Here is a 20486-nt window from a genome sequence, read left to right as displayed (position 1 = left end):
CATGGAGCCTTTTCTTTCCACAGGTCTTGCAAGGGCGGAAAAGGCCTTTTCTAGAAGAATCCGACATTTTAGAGTTCTCTTGAGAGAAAATGCTTTTGAAGAAGTAGAAAAACTGGGCAGAGCTCAGGGAGACTCCCTTCACACGACGTGCAGCAGAAAATCTGAGGGAAGGAGCTTCTCTGGAGAGTGTTCTAGAGGGTGCTGGTGCCTGATTGGCCAGCAGGCACGTTTAGGTCCTTTTCACAAAAGAACTTGGATAGGCTATATGGGTGGCTGGTATTTCCATTATAGCCTATAGGAAAAAAAATGTATTTGTTAATTATTGCTATTTTATGTACCGTGGGACTCCCACTTCGATGATGGGGATGATTAAAGCATGTGAATTTATGAAAGATGCAATATTGGATAAGAATATATTTCTACCCAAATAATTTTTTTTATTTTAGCAAAACTAGGTTAATGAAAGAAATGGGGAAAAACAAAACATTCTAACCTATACCATGCAGTTTGCATGCAGCTTAGATGACCGTTCATAGGTTACTGTGGTATATCAGGAATGTAACTTATGAACTGCAAGTAAGAAAAGAATCCCAGTGACATAAGCAGGAACGCAGAGCTGTTCACATAAAATACTGTTCTTTAATCTGTATGGTACACGTTCTTTGCAGCAGGCATATTAACCATCTGCACTACTTTATGGTGAGTCAAAACAGCCACTAGATAAAACTACGATCTCTCTCCACAGCAGGAATATTAATCACCAGATTTATCTTGACATTTTTACGGTTGCCTGAAAACTGTTGAACAAAGAAGGAACTCTGCAGCAGGTGCTTTTAGAACCATAAGTTAGTTTGAAATACAGTGCCCCCAAACTAACACCATGTGCGGCTGTAGCGGTCACACCGCCCTAAAGCCGCCGTGCCTGGTATTGCAGTAATAACATATTTAAGAGAGGAGTGCTCCATGGAGTCGAATTCTATGAGAGTTAAATTGGTCCCAACACTTACTAGCAATTTATTTACATCTCGTCTTGTAAGGCACTTTATACAAGTTAACCAATGATTTCATGCCTAGCCATAATCCCCCGATTAGGAGCTGTTCTACTAAGGGAACATTGCAAAATATGCATTTAGCTATTATGCCCAGAGCGCGTGGAACCATGCAGCAACAAAGGAACAAATTATGTGGTACGGATGAATACATATTGTAGCAAGAAAAGGCAAATTATGAGGTACATTCTGTGGCAGTACTATGCTGTCATTTTTACAACGCAAACACCAACTGAAAGCTCTGCAAAACGTCCGCCACTGTGTAGTGCTATTTGTGAAGCTTATTGTTTAAGTAACTTTTGATTTGATCCAGGAATACTTTTTCTGAAATCTGCAAGTAATGCTGCACACTGTAGATTATGCAGCAAATGTGGGGAATCCATAATCTTGCTGAACACACAGTGGATGTACAATCACAAACACCAGCGGCCCTGATTATGCCAAACTAGGGTTGCATTTCTATATTGCGATGGTTTGTTCATTGCCCCACTTGTGGTGTGTTCAGGACATCTAATCCAACAATTACTAGCCAAGAGATGCGCGGAGGACCCAGCACATATTTTGTTTCATAGAGCTATAATTCTACATTAATGTGTTTCCTTCCTAAAACAAGAGCCAGCCTCTTATGAGATGCAAACCTGCATTGCAGTACAATATGGGAAATGGCAGCCACAGTTCATGGCGCCGGAACTGTACTCCAGGCATGAGGCATCTCTCACTGAGCCGGCCAGCCAGCTGATATTATTTTAGTTAATCTACTTCTTCGGCATCAAGGTGTTTCCAGCAAGCTAAGTGCAGAAAAAGGGGTCATATACTAGTTACATCTCACAACATTGGATTTTCTTCCTTGCAGATCCAAATTTGATAAAAGGGTCTAGGTGGGACACAAAGGGGAACTGTGCCCTGGTTGCTCTCATCACCAAAATGCATCCTCAGAGGAAGATACAGTATTCCAAGGGCTCTGTGAAGAGAGAGCAGCCATCCCCTGGCAGTAGAGGCACAGGGACACATGGACAGTTTGTACACCAGGTGAAAGCAGAGGAGACATGTCCATCCTCTCTCCAGCTGCTTCTACCTTCTTGAACACTTTGGTGGGATTTTCCATTAAGTCCATGGCAAGAAGTTACAGAAGAGGACAAGTCCCATGAGCCAGTAGCACAGGAAGTAGCTCATTACTGCCTTGGTCACAGCGTTCCAACGCCTCCATCCAAGCAGCAAGTTCACAACAGGGTTCTTCACCACCACAGCCCTGGGTGGAGTAGACAGCAGGTGAAGAGCAGGCTTCCTAGACATCTCTTCACCAGGCAAGTCATTCTGAATGGTACCAGGTGAAGGGCCCCACAACACCGGCTCGGCCTCCAGGAGGTGAGCAGCAAACCAATAGAGGACCGGGGAAGACGAGCCAAGGAACCGCGTCAGCACCTGGAAGATCAGCAGAGAAGTTAAGAGTAAACAAAAGTTGTCTTCTCAGAGACTTAGCCGTTGCTTAAGCTGACTGACTACTGTTACTAAAAGGCCTTTCAGTGACAGTTTGCTTGAAGAGTAAACAATGTAAATATCAGCAGAAAAAAATCTGCCCATTTTGTTTTGCAAATTACACGAAATACACCATGGGAACTGAGGCATCCCTTAAAGGAAATCCAAGCCACAGACTGTTGTTCCCACCTATGCTAACAAACAGATACAGGAAATCCATTGCATCATTAGGCTGGGCTGATACGTCCAAGCATGCTTCTCTCAGAAAAACATAAATGTTATCTACAAATGCAGTACATCTGGGGACCGACAAGCCAGTCCTCCCCACACGTTGTTGTACACATAGAGAACGCAGGGCCCAACCAGACTGCTGCTCCCATACAAGCTGTCATAAAGATTCCTCTCTACTGGCTGATTTTCAATTAGGGTCTAATCTAAATATACAAGCATACGTTATCACCTCTCTTGATGTGATAACATTTTTCTCACCGCATCTGCATTCAGGACTGTACAATACCTAATGATGTCTCATATTGACAAAAGGATTTCCCCAGAGGAACAAATATTAATTGTACATAATTGTGAATTAGTCGCACACCCTGAATACTTTTATTATACTTTTCCTTTACTTGCATACTTATCTGCATAAGGACAAGACGTATCAAACAGTAAATTCACGATTATTTTCACATCTATTAATATACCTATATTTATCTATCTACATATAAGTATGTATAGATAGATAGATATAGATACATTTATTGGTAAGGCTCATTCACATACGTGCAAATGTGTGCTCTTGAGATTAACGTGACAATAAAAGGTTTGTACCAAGAGGTCAGTTTCATTAGATCACTCGACTCACTCGTATTATTGTACCATCTGTACCTGTATCTGCAAATACGTGAACAGACTTTATAGCCCCTTTCGGTCTACTGCTGTTCTTGCTAATAGCATCAATATTATGTGAAACGGGCATAAATTAACATTAATAATGTCGCATTTCTCTTTGACAAAACTGTCTTTTTATAGATGACAGTAGGTATCTGTTAAAAATCATATGGCAAATTATGTGCACCCACCAACGAAATACCACACACACCGGGAGCATGAGTGCTGTATTTGGTATGTGAAATAATACTATTGTATGTATGTTTTAGTAAAACATATCAGTGATTCATACATTTAATAATGACCATAAGACTGTTTTGAAGAAAGAATATGGCAAATTATAGTCAACCGACATAATATATATTAATGATTTTTCATAGAATGTACAGATGGGATTTTAGCATATGATTTTAACAGATGCTTACTGTCACCTGTTAAAAGATGCTTTTGTCATAGAAAAATGGAAATAACATTTGCACTGAGACCCTTGTTTAGAATCTCACTAGTTTGAAGGAGGTTTTAACAAGGTCAGAGAAGTTTGTAGTTATGGAGGTGAGGTGATATGGTAGCAGGTTACTTCTTTAAGTATTGCTAATAGATTAATGAATTTTGTATTTGTCAAGATAGGCTTTTTTGGGGTCCTCGTATAGGTTTCGATTACTTTTAGTGTCTCTCTTGCAACAGCTTTGGTCCACGTCAGTCTGTGGCTTATGGCACTGTCACTCCAGGTTTCATTTGCAAGATTCAGCTGAGCTAGCTGAGCTAGTTCACCAGTGACTGATTTGTTGGTGGATTTGAGGCCCACCTTGAGTTTTCAGGAATTTGTCAGAAGCTAACATGTCTAAAGTGGATTATACACTGAGGTGGAGATTTTCGGGTATTGTATTGGGGCTCATTATTGTGGGTTGTTAGCTTTGGTAGCACAATAGGTTGACGCTAGTACATCAAATGTTTGATATGAATAGAGGGGAGTTGTTCCTGATATGAGTGGTCGATAAGGAGATGAAGGAGTGGTCTAACATGGCAGTGCACCCACCTATGAATATATAGGTGGGTGCACTGCCGTGTTAGAGGCTTCAACATTGTATTTGAATATGAGTTATATAGTGTGCCCAGCTGTGGGCTTTGGACCTTGGACCACGCACTACATATATGAAGCTGAGTGCATGCTTGTTGTCGAGGAGATGTGAAGCATGTTTGGTTTCTGGCCTCTCAGTCCACAAGTTCAAGTTTCTCATGCTCACAGTTTTATTAGCTTTGATCTGCAGGTGGAGTATGGTTGCGAGCAATTAATCATTGAAGGTGGGTTTTTGTCTTGAGGTGATTAGGAGGTTGTTTGACCACTACTGATAGATACAACAATGGATACAAAGGGGGTCATTCTGACCCCGGCCGGCGGCAGTAGCCGCCGGCCTGGCTGGGCCCGCCAGAATACCGCTGCGTGGTCAAAAGACCGCCGCAGGTATTCTGGGTTTCCCGCTGGGCTGGCGGGCGACCGCCAGAAGGCCGCCCGCCAGCCCAGCGGGAAACACCCTTCCATGAGGATGCCGGCTCCGAATGGAGCCGGCGGAGTGGAAGGGGTGCGACGGGTGCAGTTGCACCCGTCGCGATTTTCAGTGTCTGCATGGCAGACACTGAAAATCTTTGTGGGGCCCTGTTACGGGGGCCCCTGCAGTGCCCATGTGGGCATGGTCACTGCAGGGGCCCCCAGGGGCCCCACGACACCCCATACCGCCATTCTCTTCCTGGCGGCCAAAACCGCCAGGAACAGGATGGCGGTATGGGGCTCGGAATCCCCATGGCGGCGCAGCTGGATTCCCCAGGGCAGCGGGAAACCGGCGGTACACCGCCGGTTTTCCGTTTCTGACCGCGGCTGTACCGCCGCGGTCAGAATGCCCATGGGAGCACCGCCAGCCTGTTGGCGGTGCTCCCGCGGTCGTTCGCCCTGGCGGATTTTACCGCCAGGGTCAGAATGACCCCCAAAGTCTCTGTTTCCATCAGGACCTCTCCAACACAAATCCAGTCTATGAAAGAGATGAGGCTGCACCTCTTTAAAGAATACTATATCACAATGCATTTACCATCCACAAACCAGCTACCTCTCCTATCACTCTTTGACTTTATGCTCGTCTTATAACTTGTACAACACTCTGCTTTTTGCTAGGTTCAAACTGTAGAAACACCACATACATACAACCTGAAATGTAGGGTTTATTGGGGTGGATGAGGCTGTATGACAATGTGCATTCAAAAGATGGGAATATGCTGTCTGGAATTACACCACATGCTTACCCTTTCTATTTTTCATTTTGAGATCCCAAGGAAAAAGTGGTTGAGGGTGCCAATTGAATGGTCTCTGAATCATAACTCTGAGTAAGTGACAATGAGATTCAGACTGATGGTTGTGGATGTTATATAAATGTCTCAAGGCTCAGTGGTTGTTCATTTGAACAAATTTCTCTTTGGGGCTCCAATCGTGAACGAGTTGTGACCAAGTGTAGAGTTGTGACTAGGTGGGGTAAATACCTTTTTGGGGGGAGTTTCAGGGCATGGCGGGAAGAAGTGGAGTTGACTGCTGCTGCGGGAGATTTTTCTATGTGAAGAGGCAAGACACGGAGTAACTGAGTAGCTGAGATCTGGTTATGCAGGAGGAGAGATGTCTAAATGCAGTAGCATTGGATGGGGCAATTAGATGTGTTTGGGTGTATGGTAGATGGCAGATGAGAAGGTGTGGTATTTGATGGACGTTTGGAGGAGGAAGATTTAGTGTATTCAGAGTTCTAAGTTATCCTGACTATTCAGATTTCATTTTGTAAATAGTTTTGGTTATTGTGAATGTTAATGGTTTTCTGGGGCCACCACTATGGATGGTGACATAGAGATTATGGTCACCTTTACTTTCAAACAGTATATTTGTAGAGAGTTTAGACTGGGAGGTGCCTAACTACGATTTCAGGTTGCTTGTGAAGATAAGGAGGTTGCTCTTGGTGATTTTAGTCTTCAGGATTGTACAAACATCAGCTGCAACATAGGCTTCTGAAATTGATCTACTAGAAGTGTTTTAAATCTTTTTATTGCAGTTTTGGAAACTGGAGTAGTTAGATAAGGGGTCGAGAAATTGTCAGGACCTCTGCACTGTAGTTGGGGTCTGTGGTCTTCCCTAGTGTTGTTTGATATTTCCCTGACCATAAAGGATGAGTAAGCTTTCTGGGCCCAAAGGCCACCAAAAGGAGGATGGGTGGACGAAGGGATCTAGTGAAGGTTAGGAGCACATAGCTTTCAGCTGGAGCTATAGACTAGTGCACAAGGTGTTGCCTCCAATAAGGGGTAATGGTGATCGCCTGTAGAAAGCACACTGGTCTTAAGGAGGAATGGAGGGTGATATGAGAGGGCAAACGTCATGAATGAGGAGAAGTTGGAAAGAATGGGGGATCAAGTTGTCTTATCTTGCTGCTGACACAAAAGACATGCTTTCAGGAACCATGATACTGACATAAGTTGCAAAGTAAAGGCACAGAGAAGCTTACAGAAGTTAGAACATACAGCTTCAACAAACCATGCTGTTGGAAATGGCAGGGATACAATTGTACTTGGTCAAGAAAATTCAATGGAGCATCTGGTGAAGTAAGTTCAGTGCCAGTTGAATGGTGCAGGACCTGACGTCAGCCTACTGCTAATATGATTGAATGCAGGTCTCATGATATCTGGAGCATCAACTGAAGCAGTTGAAGTAGTTGCATGATCTTGTAGATTTCATGATTTACAGAAAGTAGACAACATATAGCAGCCTTTTTTGAGATGCCTGGATTCCTTTAATTATGAGAGGGTGGGATCTCTCCAAAGAATGCAGGCCTCCATTTGCCCCAGCAGGCCTCAATGGGACACTGCCAAGTCTCAGAATCTCAAAATCTTGGACATGATCCTGTACACTGGATTAAAAAGGCACACAAGGCAGTGATGTGGAGGGGCTACTGCACGTAGGCATAACATCCCAACAGCCTGTGGTGAGCAGGAACGCACAGGAAAGGCCAGCCTTCCTGTCTACTGCAAGAAAGCAGAGGTGGAAGGCAATTATGCAGCACCATTGAGCTATAGCACAATCACAAGGCCGTTTCATAAGGGTTTTGGGGTCAGAAGGGCAGCAAGGAGGCAATCCTATCTTTGCAGCAATGCAAGTCCAATGTGGAGTGGATGGCAGACATTGCACTCCCTGCAACAGTCCCAGCCTCTGGGTACACTGTGGACCTGTACTAGTTCATCAGCACGTCAGCAAGCTGAAGTTAGCTGTCATAGGGCCATGGGGCTCGGGTGGTATATACCAAGATTTGAGATCCATGCTCACCTCTATATACTGGGTGGGCACGGAGATGCACTTCTCCGAACTTCATAGGTACTGAAGTCTTCCACTGCAGAGTGTGGGTGTTGCACTGTTTGAAACTTCATGGCTGCAATACTTGTACTACATGAAACTTACAAGTAGGGTCAAGACAAACTACATGTCCAAGTACAGCAAGGGTCTATTAAGAGATTTGCAATGGTGGTGACCATCTTAGCTATATATAATGCAAGTTCCTAGAGTTTCAGAACGTTCCTTGCTAGGCAATTGAGATACTCAATTGCTGCAGTCAGAATCTTGTTGCTAGGAGCTTTCAGCTAGAGTTATCAAATACATACTCAATACAGGGAAGTATTCCGCGTTACACCTCAGTATCAATGACTTGGTATCTTTCTAAGGATTACAAACTCCACTGCTATTGTTATTTCACAAGAGGTAACTTGAGCGGAGTTTGTTTCTATTACTGTTGAGTCATGTATGGTATTAGGATACTGTCTGTGGTGGAAAGGTGAATGTACACTTCCAGGAGTGAAAGCACAACATTAATATGTGTATTCATTTTGCTACCACTGATTAACTTGTTAGATTGATAATCATGGTGATTAAATAATTAATTTACAATTTACTGAAGGTAGCTATCTATAGAAACACATTATTGTTCAAGTTATTTCATACATCCACTGTACAGGTTTCATTTATTTTTCAGCGCTAGGAAATCAAAGAGTTTTTCACCAACCATACAAAGCTTGCCACAAGCTGTATCATATGTCAAATTAGAACAGGAGAGTTAGAATGCAAATACCAAAATAATAAAGAGTTATCTTTGTTGTAGATATCAATACTTCTGCAGTGTAGTTTGAACCTAGTAGTAAAGTAAAGATGTCCATTGTCTCCATTTCTCCCTAGTGGTCAGTGGCATCGGCCAGTATCTTTTTGTCAGGTTAAAGTAGATCATTAATGCAGCAGGACAAAGCTTAACCATAAACTTAAAGTCCTCATATAATAGGGGGCATTCGTCCTTTTAAACTCATTCAGACCCCTATAATTCACATAAAATCTAAAGTCCATTGCACCCTGCTTGGGACTTAACATAATAAGACTTGCACATGAACTCTGTTCTCTGTCACTTTCAGGGTCACCATCTTAGTCACCTCTGTTTTGGTGCAGCCCTGGACCCTGTCTGACATCCTGTAGATTCTATGTTTTCCGGGATGGTTGTGCGGCACATAGGCACCAGCCCCAGAGCCAGCAAGAACAGGTCTGAGAAATGTTTCAGCACTGCCCTATAGTCGTAACACTGCACAGGAAACCAGATCTTGAAAGATAAACTCCCTCAAATGAACCACTAAAAAGTCCATGGTGTTGCCTCATTTTTGTCTCATGATAAGCATTTCCACCTTGTGGTGGTAAGGAGTCAGCCAGTACACATAAAACACCTAATGAGGTTCACAACCAGAGCTGAAACTAACATATAGAATTATAGATGGGTAACAGTGAATTACAGGAATGTTTTTCACCAAGGGGTTATGAGTGACATCAAATAATCAATGAGAGCGAACCCCGAGGTGAAAAACTTCCCTGTAATTCACTTATTATCCATCTATAATTTTATGTTATGTATTGCCCCTAAAATCATCAGTCCCTATTTTGATCTGCTATGCAGTGGCAGAGAAGTAATGGGGAGGCCATACATAATATGGCCTGTTAGGTACCCCGTCCAAAAGTTTAAAAGAAAACACTTATCTGCTATCCTTGACCATCCCCACCACGTTCCCTGCCTTCCTTCCTCCTCCTGCTGTTGTGCTTTCTGCTTTCAGTCAAAGCAGACATGCAGAGCTGTGCTTGAAGGCTCTCAGGGAGGGACGTCAGCCTAGCCTGGACATCACAACAGTGGGTAACCAGTTTTGTTATCAACAGTTGCTAAGTCACAGCAGTGGATTATGAGATTTAGAACCTGAAGTAAACTTTAGAGGCTCTTTACCAGAGCCATACATAACAAAATAATTGATTACAGTGATCGTTTTCTAAAACTGGGAGGAGTATGGTCCATTTCTCCTCCTGAGCTTAAAACCCCAAACACTTCAGGAACAGGAGTTCCTGATCTTCCTGGACACCAGTCCGTGTTGCATACCATTCCTTAATTAGCACCTGACTCGCCTAAAGGCTGCTTTTCGCCTTTTGTATTACAAGTAATATACATACTGCCTCGTGTTAGCCTCCCAACTCTCCTTCACGAAAAAGACGGGAAGTGAATGGGCGAAAAGTTGCCTTGTACACTAACAGGGAAGTCATGCTCCTCAAAAAGATAGCTTCTGGGTAACTTGTTGTTTCATCCAAGACTACTCAGATATATTTATTCTGGCAGTCTAGAAAAACAACAATATTGATCCCTTCTCATTCACAAGGTACTCTAACTGCTGGTAGAGGAAAAGCATGCCTGTCTACCATTCATGCCACCCATCTTAGAAGTTGGAGATGTATGGCTAAATGGGTTGATTTCCAGATGCATGATGCTCCAATAGAAATGTGAGTCTCTCTTGGTCTATGTAATACCATAGTGTCTTGACAAAGAAGCCTCACTGACAGGCCGAATTATGAATTTCCAAAGGGCCTGATAAGACTATCAACCTCATCCTGGGCATTCCATGGGATCCAAGGGCCTGGTTCTGGCCCCAAATACAAAAACAACAAGGTGATGGATGTAATGTTTGGATTAATCTCAACCACTGACAATCACTCAGGGCAGCATCCCAATCCATCATTTTTCACCTGCTATGCCACATCAGTTTAGACCCAGCCATATGCAAATCAGTCTTGCTACTGCTCCTCATCGAACAGTTCAGTCCAAACTGCCATGCTAGCTCCTCCATGAACCAGAACACAAACAGCCCAGGACTGGTTTCGCCCTTATAGGTGCTCTTCAGCCAAGTATAACTTGGTTCCAGTGGCACAGTGAGCCCTGGACCTACATCTGTGCATACCTGGTGAACCAGGGGCATCAAGTGCAAGAAACAGCAAGGTGCTGGATGAAGTGCTTGAATAAATAACCGCTGGCAATAGCTCAGGGCTGCCTCCCCATCAGTTTTTCACTCACTATGCCAACTCATTTTGGACCCAGCCAGATGCAAATCAGTCTTGACTCTACTTTTCATGGGAATAGTTCACCCTGAACAGCCAGGTCAGGTTTTCCAAGAACGAGAACACAAGCAACCCAGACCCCTTCAACACACAAAAGGTCCAGCACAGGCCAATGAAGCTTGCTGTGAGTTTGCGGTCCATAGCCATGAAGCTTGCAGTGAGTTTACGGACCCGGGCCCGAGTTTGCTGACCTCAGCCACTGTGCTGCCAGTCCCAAACCTAGCTCCAAGGTTTGAGAATACCACTGCAAAGTCAGAGCTTTTTACATTTTAATTGGGCAAGAGGGTTAATTTAGACCTCCCCTTCCCACACCAGAGACAAAGCACCAAGAGACATGTCCTCTTCCTTCTTATGGCTCTTGTCATTTTTTTCCTTTTTAAGAAAAAGGGACAGCATCTCATAATGTTAGCCACAACATTTTTCCTGAACATGTGCCCAGTGAAAGGACTTTGGGTCTGAAGACTTCTTTGGGTTCAGAGAAATGAAACTGATCATGCCCATGGAAGAGAAAGCTCCTTCATCCAATCAGATTTTATTTATTTGTTTAATTTGGGGACCTAGGAGCTTTGCAAACCCAGGAACATGGACCTACACAGACTAACCAACCAGATATCTCTATAAAGTAGACCTTTCAGGGCCACAATTTATGAAACGCTAAATGCTGGAATTTTGGGAAGGTAGAAAATGAGTGTATCCACCAAAGATGGCTGTGGAATGTTTACTGTGTTCCTCCTAAAACCACTGCTTTTGCTGCTGGCAAAACTGGCAATGTCCGGCTCCACTGCAACATCTCTGCTGGCCATCTACTGACAACTATTGCAGCTGTGATAAGAGAGCAACGCCAGGAGTCAGTGTCTATTTCCAAGCCCATACCTAGAACAGAGGTGTGAAAAAAGCCCCTTCCATCTGAACTAGCAGGTTCCTAAAGTGTGAATAGTTCTAAAGAGAAAAGCAAAATAATGTATCCCTTCTCTTTTTCCAGTGAATCAATAATGTCCAACAATTGACTGGAGAAACATTTCAGCTCTAAAAGCTGTAAAGAAGTGGGTGAAGTAAGAAAACTGGAGGCTGCTGGTGTCATCCCAGATTTTTTTTTGTGCCCAACTGTCTTCATCGCCCAGAGGCTGATGGTGCTCAAAAGATTTTCAAGATGCCAGTTATTTCACATTCTCTTAGAGAAGAACCATAGGAAGTAGCTATGGCATGTGAGCAACAAACCACGTTATTGTTATAGGGTGACCTCAGATGGGTTGATGGAGATATACTCAGCCACTTATTAATGGGTAAGGAGGAATGGTGGTGGCTTCTTCCTTAAGTGCCACGGGAAAAAACAAGATGATGGGACAGAGAGCAAACCACTGTCACATCAAAGCACATAGGCAATATTCAAGAAAAAGAAAGTGCAAAAGAACAGCAAAGAATAATTTTCCAGCAGGCAAGCAGGGCAGGTAGTGTGCCACCGTTCCTTTTTTCCCCTCAGGCCCAGCCTTAATAAGTCTGTTGGATGTGGAATGTGTGTTGGCTGGGACGCTGCATATGGTAATTCCAAAACCCCTTGACTAGTAAGCGATACTGGAAGAGAAATGTGTTCTTAACTCTGAGTCTTCACTAAAAGGTGTCCTGTTAATGGAGGACAAGGTCTCCTCGGTAGTCTGCAAAAGGCTAAGCTGGTAAAGGAATGCTGTTTATATCACCTGTACAAAATCCGCAGAGTGAGATTTGAGGGGAATTCAAACAAATTCTTGCTTGTGTTGTGAGATCCAATGGGGGGATGTCCATATTAAAAAACAGATATTCTAGAAAGAAAACTGAAATTTCATGCAAAGGAAATCCTTAATTTTCCAGAGTCAACAGTGAGACTTGAGAAGAAGCAAAATACTTTAATAAAAACCTTGCAAGTCCCCAAACGAGACGCATGAAGGGGGAGATCAGTATTAGAATACATTAAAGCAAAGAGTAATGCTAGGCACTGGAGATTTGACAGAAGATCTTTTATTTTTACGTAACTTGGCCAAATGCCCATCCACAAGGTCCTTTTCTTCAAAAATTAAGATATTATGGTATTTATCAAAAATTTGATCCCTGGACATGCAAAAATGAGTCAGTACTTTTCTGTATAGTCTAATATATCCAATTGTGTCTGCATTTCAATTTGATGATGAAAAAATAAAATAAACTTCTTCTTTGCTGTACATCCCGGCAAGATGATTTTTCAGGGACCTCATCCAAATATAACTGCGTAGAGCATAGTTGTGGACCACATAATTTTACTCCTAAGAAAGACATCAAGAAAGTGTGCAGGTCAGGTGCCGCAAATGTCTGTGGTACTGCGAACATGGCTTGTACCCAGAATATCGAGGTATGTGTTGCCAAAGTCACAGAAGGCGGAAGAAAAAGGTCAGAAAAAGCAACAAATTCACGGTTTATGTGTGGCAAAAACCGGTACAGAAGCTAATCAAGAGAAGCTCAGAGTCTTATTTGGGAAAGAATGGGCTATCTCGGATAGGGTAAGGTGTATGGCCCTCCACATGCTTTGAAACCTAACTACACCCAGCCACACATAAAAGTCATTAGGAAAAGTATGAGGCAATTGAAAATACTGTCAACACTTACTCGGCTGTTAAATATATTATTGATATTGCACTGTTGATGTTTTTAATTAAGGATCTCTGACGCAGCTTTCCGCACTTAAGGTGATGTAGAATTCTTTTATTTTTTACTGAAAACAAATTGTGCCCCAGTACTAGGCACATCAAAGAAGAGCCAAAACATAGGGCCTCATTACGTGGCAGTTGGCCCGACAGCCGCGTGGGGAGGATACCACCGTGGAGCTGGTGGTCTCCCCCCCCCCCAGGCCTATTACGATGTTTCCACTGGGCTAACCGGAGGAAGCCTCCATATTTCCACATGGAGCCACGGCCAATGCAGTCACATAGAGGGGGCCTCAAGTACCATGGGAATGTGCACTGTCTGACGTGGCAGACAGTGCACATTCCGAGGATGCTGGGCAGGTGGTCCCTGCACTGCCCATAACATGGTTGTGGGCAGGGGCCCCCCTCTGGCCCCCAGCACTGCCTTTCCACTGGCCTTTTCCTCGCAGGTACCCTGTCAGGAAAAGGCTGGCGGAAATAGGACTCGTGACCAGCACAGTGGCGCTGAACTCAGCGCCGCCGTGGCTGACCATGACTCCGACCGCCGCCACCCCACTAGGAACCATGCTCCTGGCGATGGCGACGGTCCCCTGGTGGTCCGACTGCCAGGGTCATAATCTGGCAGTCTGACCACCATTGCAAATATGGTGGTCTTAAGACCACCAGACTTATAATGAGGCCCATAGTCATGTTGCTTTCTTAAGCTGGAGTCAGGCTAGTTGAAAGCGTTTGGGTTCAGGGAGGCATAATTATGCTCCTCTTTTCTAGAAAGATATCATTTCTTAATTACAAAAGTGGTCGGGTATTGTGCACATGGGTGGGATGGTCAACTGTTTATGAATAGAACGAAGATGCCAGTGACAGAAAACAAATAGGTGGACTTTTCTTCCTACACCCCAATGGAATTCTTTCTTCAGGCATTTCAGTGGAATTCCAGATCAAACAGATTCATGAACTTCCTGGATGAAAATTACCACTAACAATGGCGTAAGCTCATGGGGACTCGCCCGTTAAAACATCTTATCCCTAAAAAATGCAGTATTTTAATTCCTTTGGAAACTGCACGTTGCAGAAAATATCAGTGTTTTAAAAAAAAGCAAATTAAAGGAGAATTAGTAAACCTGCCATTCAGGGAGAATTTAGTAAGCAAGAAAAAAGCCAAAAACATGGTGCAGTTTATCCCTGCAAATGTGCTGTAAAAGCGGGGAGTGCAAGGGATTGGCTGTGACCAATGCACAGGATAGAGAAATGCTTGTGCGGGGGTCCCACTAAAGTTCTTTACAATGACCACATTATTTGGCATGTTTCATCAAATCCTTGGCTAACCAAAATGCTGCTTACACGGTAACAGTTTATAGCTTGTTGTTTTTACAGTACAACGTGTTCTGCACAATCCTGCCACCTAGTGCTGGGTGTAGGCGTTTGTAAGTTGTTTTTCTTCGAAATATACATTTTAGTTTCGAGATAACTTATGATCCCTTCCCAAAACCCACAATGCACCAGGACAAAAAACCACCGCAGATTGTGCGTTTCGACTCGGCGAGTGTGAGAGATAACTGGGCTAACGTGAAGCAGGACAGCAAACGTTGTACATGTGCACTGTGACTGAAACTATATTGTATACAATGTAAAAACATCTGAAACATCTAAAGCATAAACCTCATCCGAGGAGGTGGGACGTTGCATGTGAATATACAGCACCACAAGTTACACACAGATAGTTACAGGGTAAGTAAACATTTATGATTTGCTGCTGTAAATCACATGCCCTGCATACACTTTAAAGAAAGGCACCCTCCCTAAAGTAGTTACCAGAGAGAAAATGAAAAAGATTTTTGGAATGAAGTTCTAAGTACCAATTGCCCAACTTATGCTGTGTGCCGGGCTTGACTGTCTGTACAGTAACGCCTGGGGATGTGTTGACCATGTAAAAATCATACCTGTATCTGCCAGCAGTATAATGCTGAAGAACGAAATTGTAGCTCCCTTCCTTTATAGCAGAATGTGCTCCGAGCATAGAATGCAGAGTTTGGTTTGCTTTGGTATAACAGACTTGGCTGCACTTACCTAAACATATTGCAAGACCAAATTATGAAATTAGATTTCTCCAGTGGGGTTTTGCTAACTTAACACAATTGCTTTATTTTACGAATGGAAGTCATGGTAAAACTTTAGAGCCCTCAAAATCTAATGTGTCTTATGGTCTTTTGCCCATTGTCTGAGGGTGTGAAAGAAATCGGTAACTTAATAAAGAGTTTAAGTGACCCGAAATGGGGAGAGCCCCTTTTGCAGGAAGTGAGGATTTGTCCCCTGGACAACTCATCCTTGTGAAGCTGGATGGAAGGAAATAATTGCCACTAAGAATGCTACCTTCCAAAAAATATACTGCATTTCAGAAGTATGTAAAGTTTCAGAAGGGTGTCCCATGAGTAGTGAGGAGTACACTGGGGTCCCATTAGTTTAGTGAGGTCTACCTTAAGGACCCACTTTGGAACCAGTGGTATCCTTTGAGCAATGCCTCTCTTAAGGCCTTCCATAAAGAATTTAATGACTGGAATTTTGAGTAAGGACGTAGGTTGCTTGTTCTACATGTAAGCAGTTAATGCTGCCAAATGAAACCTAATGGATGTGCGTCGCTTTTTCAAGGTGTAACAAACAGTATATTATATCCTGAAATGACGTTTTCAGGGTTTATGTATGCAGTAGTGGACAAAATGCTTTCATTTTGCTGCATAACATGCTTGCGTGGTTCGTTTGTGAACCTCACACAGAATATGCATACTCTCCTCCAAGTAAGTGTAAGGAGCCACACTCAAATACATCAGATGCCAAATCACATGATTCATCACCATGAGATTTGGATGCCATAGCTGACCCTGATGGGTGATTGTAGGAAGTTGGCTCTGTGTGCACTATTTCAAAGTAAGGAATAGTATGCACAGAGTCCAAGGGCTCCCCTTAGAGGTAAGATAGTGGCAAAAAGAGATAATACTAATGCTCTAATTTGTGGTAGTGTGGTCGAGCAGTAGGCTTATCAAAGGAGTAGTGTTAAGCATTTGTTGTACACACACAGGCAATAAATGAGGAACACACACTCAGATACAATTCCAGGCCAATAGGTTTTTGTATAGAAAAATATATTTTCGTAGTTTATTTTAAGAACCACAGGTTCAAGATTTACATGTAATACTTCAAATGAAAGGTATTGCAGGTAGGTACTTTAGGAACTTTGAATTAGCAAAATAGCATATACAGTTTTCACATAAATCACATATAGCTATTTTAAAACTAGACAGTGCAATTTTCAACAGTTCCTGGGGGGAGTAAGAGTTTGTTAGTTTTTGCAGGTAAGTAAACCACCTACGGGGTTCGAGTTTGGGTCCAAGGTAGCCCACCGTTGGGGGTTCAGAGCAACCCCAAAGTTACCACACCAGCAGCTCAGGGCCGGTCAGGTGCAGAGGTCAAAGTGGTGCCCAAAACGCAAAGGCTTCAATGGAGAAGGGGGTGCCCCGGTTCCAGTCTGACAGCAGGTAAGTACCCGCGTCTTCGGAGGGCAGACCAGGGGGGTTTTGTAGGGCACCGGGGGGGACACAAGTCCACACAGAAAGTACACCCTCAGCGGCACGGGGGCGGCCGGGTGCAGTGTGCAAACAAGCGTCAGGTTTTCAATAGATTTCAATGGGAGACCAAGGGGTCTCTTCAGCGATGCAGGCAGGCAAGGGGGGGGGGGGGGGGCTCCTCGGGGTAGCCACCACCTGGGCAAGGGAGAGGGCCACCTGGGGGTCGCTCCTGCACTGGAGGTCGGATCCTTCAGGCCCTGGGGGCTGCGGGTGCAGAGTCTTTACCAGGCGTCGGATCTTAGAAGCACGCAGTCGCGGTCAGGGGGAGCCTTTGGGATTCCCTCTGCAGGCGTCGCTGTGGGGGCTCAGGGGGGTCAACTCTGGCTACTCACGGTCTCGCAGTCGCCGGGGAGCCCTCCCTGAAGTGATTGTTCTCCACAAGCCAGCCGGGGGCGTCGGGTGCAGAGTGTCAAGTCTCACGCTTCCGGCGGGAAACGCAAGTTGTTGCAAAGTTGCTTCTTTGTTTCAAAGTTGCAGTCTTTGGTGAACAGAGCCGCTGTCCTCGGGAGTTCGTGGTCCTTCTAGATGCAGGGCAGTCCTCTGAGGATTCAGAGGTCGCTGGTCCCTGTGGAAAACGTCACTGGAGCAGTGTCTTTAGAAGTGGGGAGACAGGCCGGTAGAGCTGGGGCCAAAGCAGTTGGTGTCTCCGTCTTCTCTGCAGGGTTTTTCAGCTTAGCAGTCCTTTTCTTCTTAGGTTGCAGGAATCTATCTTGCTGGGTTCTGGGAACCCCTAAATACTCGATTTAGGGGTGTGTTTAGGTCTGGGGGGTTAGTAGCCAATGCCTTCTAGCCCTGAGGGTGGCTACACCCTCTTTGTGCCTCCTCCCTGAGGGGAGGGGGGCACATCCCTAATCCTATTGGGGGAATCCTCCATCTGCAAGATGGAGGATTTCTAAAAGTTAGAGTCACCTCAGCTCAGGACACCTTAGGGGCTGTCCTGACTGGCCAGTGACTCCTCCTTGTTTTTCTCATTATCTCTCCTGGACTTGCCGCCAAAAGTGGGGGCTGGGTCCAGGGGGCGGGCATCTCCACTAGCTGGAGTGCCCTGGGGCATTGTAACACGAAGCCTGAGCCTTTGAGGCTCACTGCTAGGTGCTACAGTTCCTGCAGAGGGGAGGTGTGAAGCACCTCCACCCAGAGCAGGCTTTTGTTTCTGTCCTCAGAGAGCACAAAGGCCCTCACCACATGGGGTCAGAAACTCGTCTCTCAGCAGCAGGCTGGCACAGACCAGTCAGTCCTGCACTGAAGGATTGGGTAAAATACAGGGGGCATCCCTCTGTGGGCATTTTTTAATAAATCCAACACTGGCATCAGTGTGGGTTTATTATTCTGAGAAGTTTGATACCAAACTTCCCACTATTCAGTGTAGCCATTATGGAGCTGTGGAGTTCGTTTTTGACAGACTCCCAGACCATATACTCTTATGGCTACCCTGCACTTACAATGTCTAAGGTTTTGCTTAGACACTGTAGGGGCATAGGGCTCATGCACCTATGCCCTCACCTGTGGTATAGTGCACCCTGCCTTAGGGCTGTAAGGCCTGTTAGAGGGGTGACTTACCTATGCCATAGGCAGTGTGAGGTTGGCATGGCACCCTGAGGGGAGTGCCATGTCGACTTAGTCATTTTCTCCCCACCAGCACACACAAGCTGGCAAGCAGTGTGTCTGTGCTGAGTGAGGGGTCCCTAGGGTGGCATAAGACTTGCTGCAGCCCTTAGAGACCTTCCCTGGCATCAGGGTCCTTGGTACCAGGGGTACCAGTTACAAGGGACTTACCTGGGTGCCAGGGTTGTGGCAATTGTGGAAACAATGGTACATTTTAGGTGAAAGAACACTGGTGCTGGGGCCTGGTTAGCAGGGTCCCAGCACACTTCTCAGTCAAGTCAGCATCAGTATCAGGCAAAAAGTGGGGGGTAATTGCAACAGGGAGCCATTTCCTTACAGTGATGTCTTGTAGGGGAGGACAGATATTGCAGAACTAAGGTTACCTTGCCCATGCTGGACCAGCAAGAACAAATATCTCTGACTTGTTAATCCATAAGTGTATTGCCCCTAGTCTGTAGAAGTGTGTACCGGGAGGCCAAGCATGGACATTTTGAGTTTCCTGTCGTGACGAACAGATGTCCAGTGGGTGCCTTCCACTTTGAAAAGTACAGTTGAAATACCTGGGGATTCATTTTCCACCTGTGTACTGGTTGATGAATCCTGCTCAACAGGTCTGCAAAGTTGTCACCCACTCCACCACAGATGGTCAGCCAGGAGCTGGGTCTGTTGTTAGAGGCCCCAGTGACAAACTGATTGTGATCCCCAGTCTGTAAGTAAGGCAGCTGTGGTAATTGTCAGCTGTGGCAGACGGTCCAAAAATGCTCAGCCCAGTAATAAGTTCTTTTTGTTCCACTATTTGTGATTGTGCTGAACTCTGGCCTCCATCAACACCACGTGTGTGGAACTATGACAATGCAGTAGGCCATAATCCCAACAGTTCATGACTGTTCTTACTGGCAGAGGACATGATCACTGGGAAAACGGAAGCGAGGAAAAGATAAACACCCTCGCTTGGTTGGGATAAGCTATCCCTGTCACAAAACTCACGATTGCTCCAAAAAAGTACTATATCTGCTGAGGGCAGCGATGGGCCTTTTTGGCACCATCTGTAAATCCTAGCCTGTGCAGTAGCAACACAACTGTCTGAGACTGTGCTAGGCATTGCTCACAGCAACTGATTTTTATCAGCCAACTGTCCAAATATGTGGGTGGCGCTGTGGGGCAGACATACTGTGACCCTTGAGACACCCAAAGAATAGATCTTGGAACTGGTAGGGTCCACTTACCAAAACCTGAGTTAGCAATAGTTTGCCGGATCAACAGAAACGTGAAAGTAGATGTCTCCGCAATTGAGGATTGAAATACTCTGGCAGGATGTAAGGGTATTGTGACCGGAGGTCGAGGATAGGCTGCAAGGTGCCATCCTGCTTTGGGGTAGGAAAGTAGGAGGAAGTACACCTCTTGACCCCACTGATGTAGGGGCATCGGTTTGATGGCACCTTTGATGAGATGTGCTTGTACGACCTTGTGCAGCAGTCAATGCTTCTAACTAATGACCTATCAGAGAGGTAGGTGGGTTATTTGGTGACATGGCGTGAAACTCCATGCAGTATCCCTGCTGTACTACAGGCAGGACGCATTTGAGGTTATTTCCTCCCATTGAGGAAGGAACACACTTATTTACCCCCCTCCCCTCACCAACAGGTTCTGTGTGATTGGGGAGCTGGGGGTTAAGTCACAACTTGGAGGTGCTTTCTCTACCTCTTCCTCAACCATTGCC

General features: G+C 44.8%; 1 protein-coding gene across 3 annotated transcripts in view; it reads right to left on the bottom strand.

Moving 5' to 3' along the window:
- Nucleotides 1-619: 619 nt before the first annotated feature.
- The window catches only part of PIGV (phosphatidylinositol glycan anchor biosynthesis class V), a 110534-nt gene continuing 90667 nt past the window's right edge, over nt 620-20486 (bottom strand). For all 3 annotated transcript variants that reach the window (XM_069224052.1, XM_069224051.1, XM_069224053.1), the window contains one exon: nt 620-2471. In XM_069224052.1, the coding sequence (XP_069080153.1) occupies nt 2154-2471 (318 nt within the window). In that variant the 3' untranslated portion in view covers nt 620-2153. The remainder of the gene's footprint in view (nt 2472-20486) is intronic.

Source organism: Pleurodeles waltl, chromosome 3_1, assembly GCF_031143425.1.
Source record: "Pleurodeles waltl isolate 20211129_DDA chromosome 3_1, aPleWal1.hap1.20221129, whole genome shotgun sequence".
Lineage (NCBI taxonomy): Eukaryota > Metazoa > Chordata > Amphibia > Caudata > Salamandridae > Pleurodeles > Pleurodeles waltl.
Note: the sequence above shows the minus strand (reverse complement) of the source record. Positions and strands in the feature narration are given on the sequence as shown.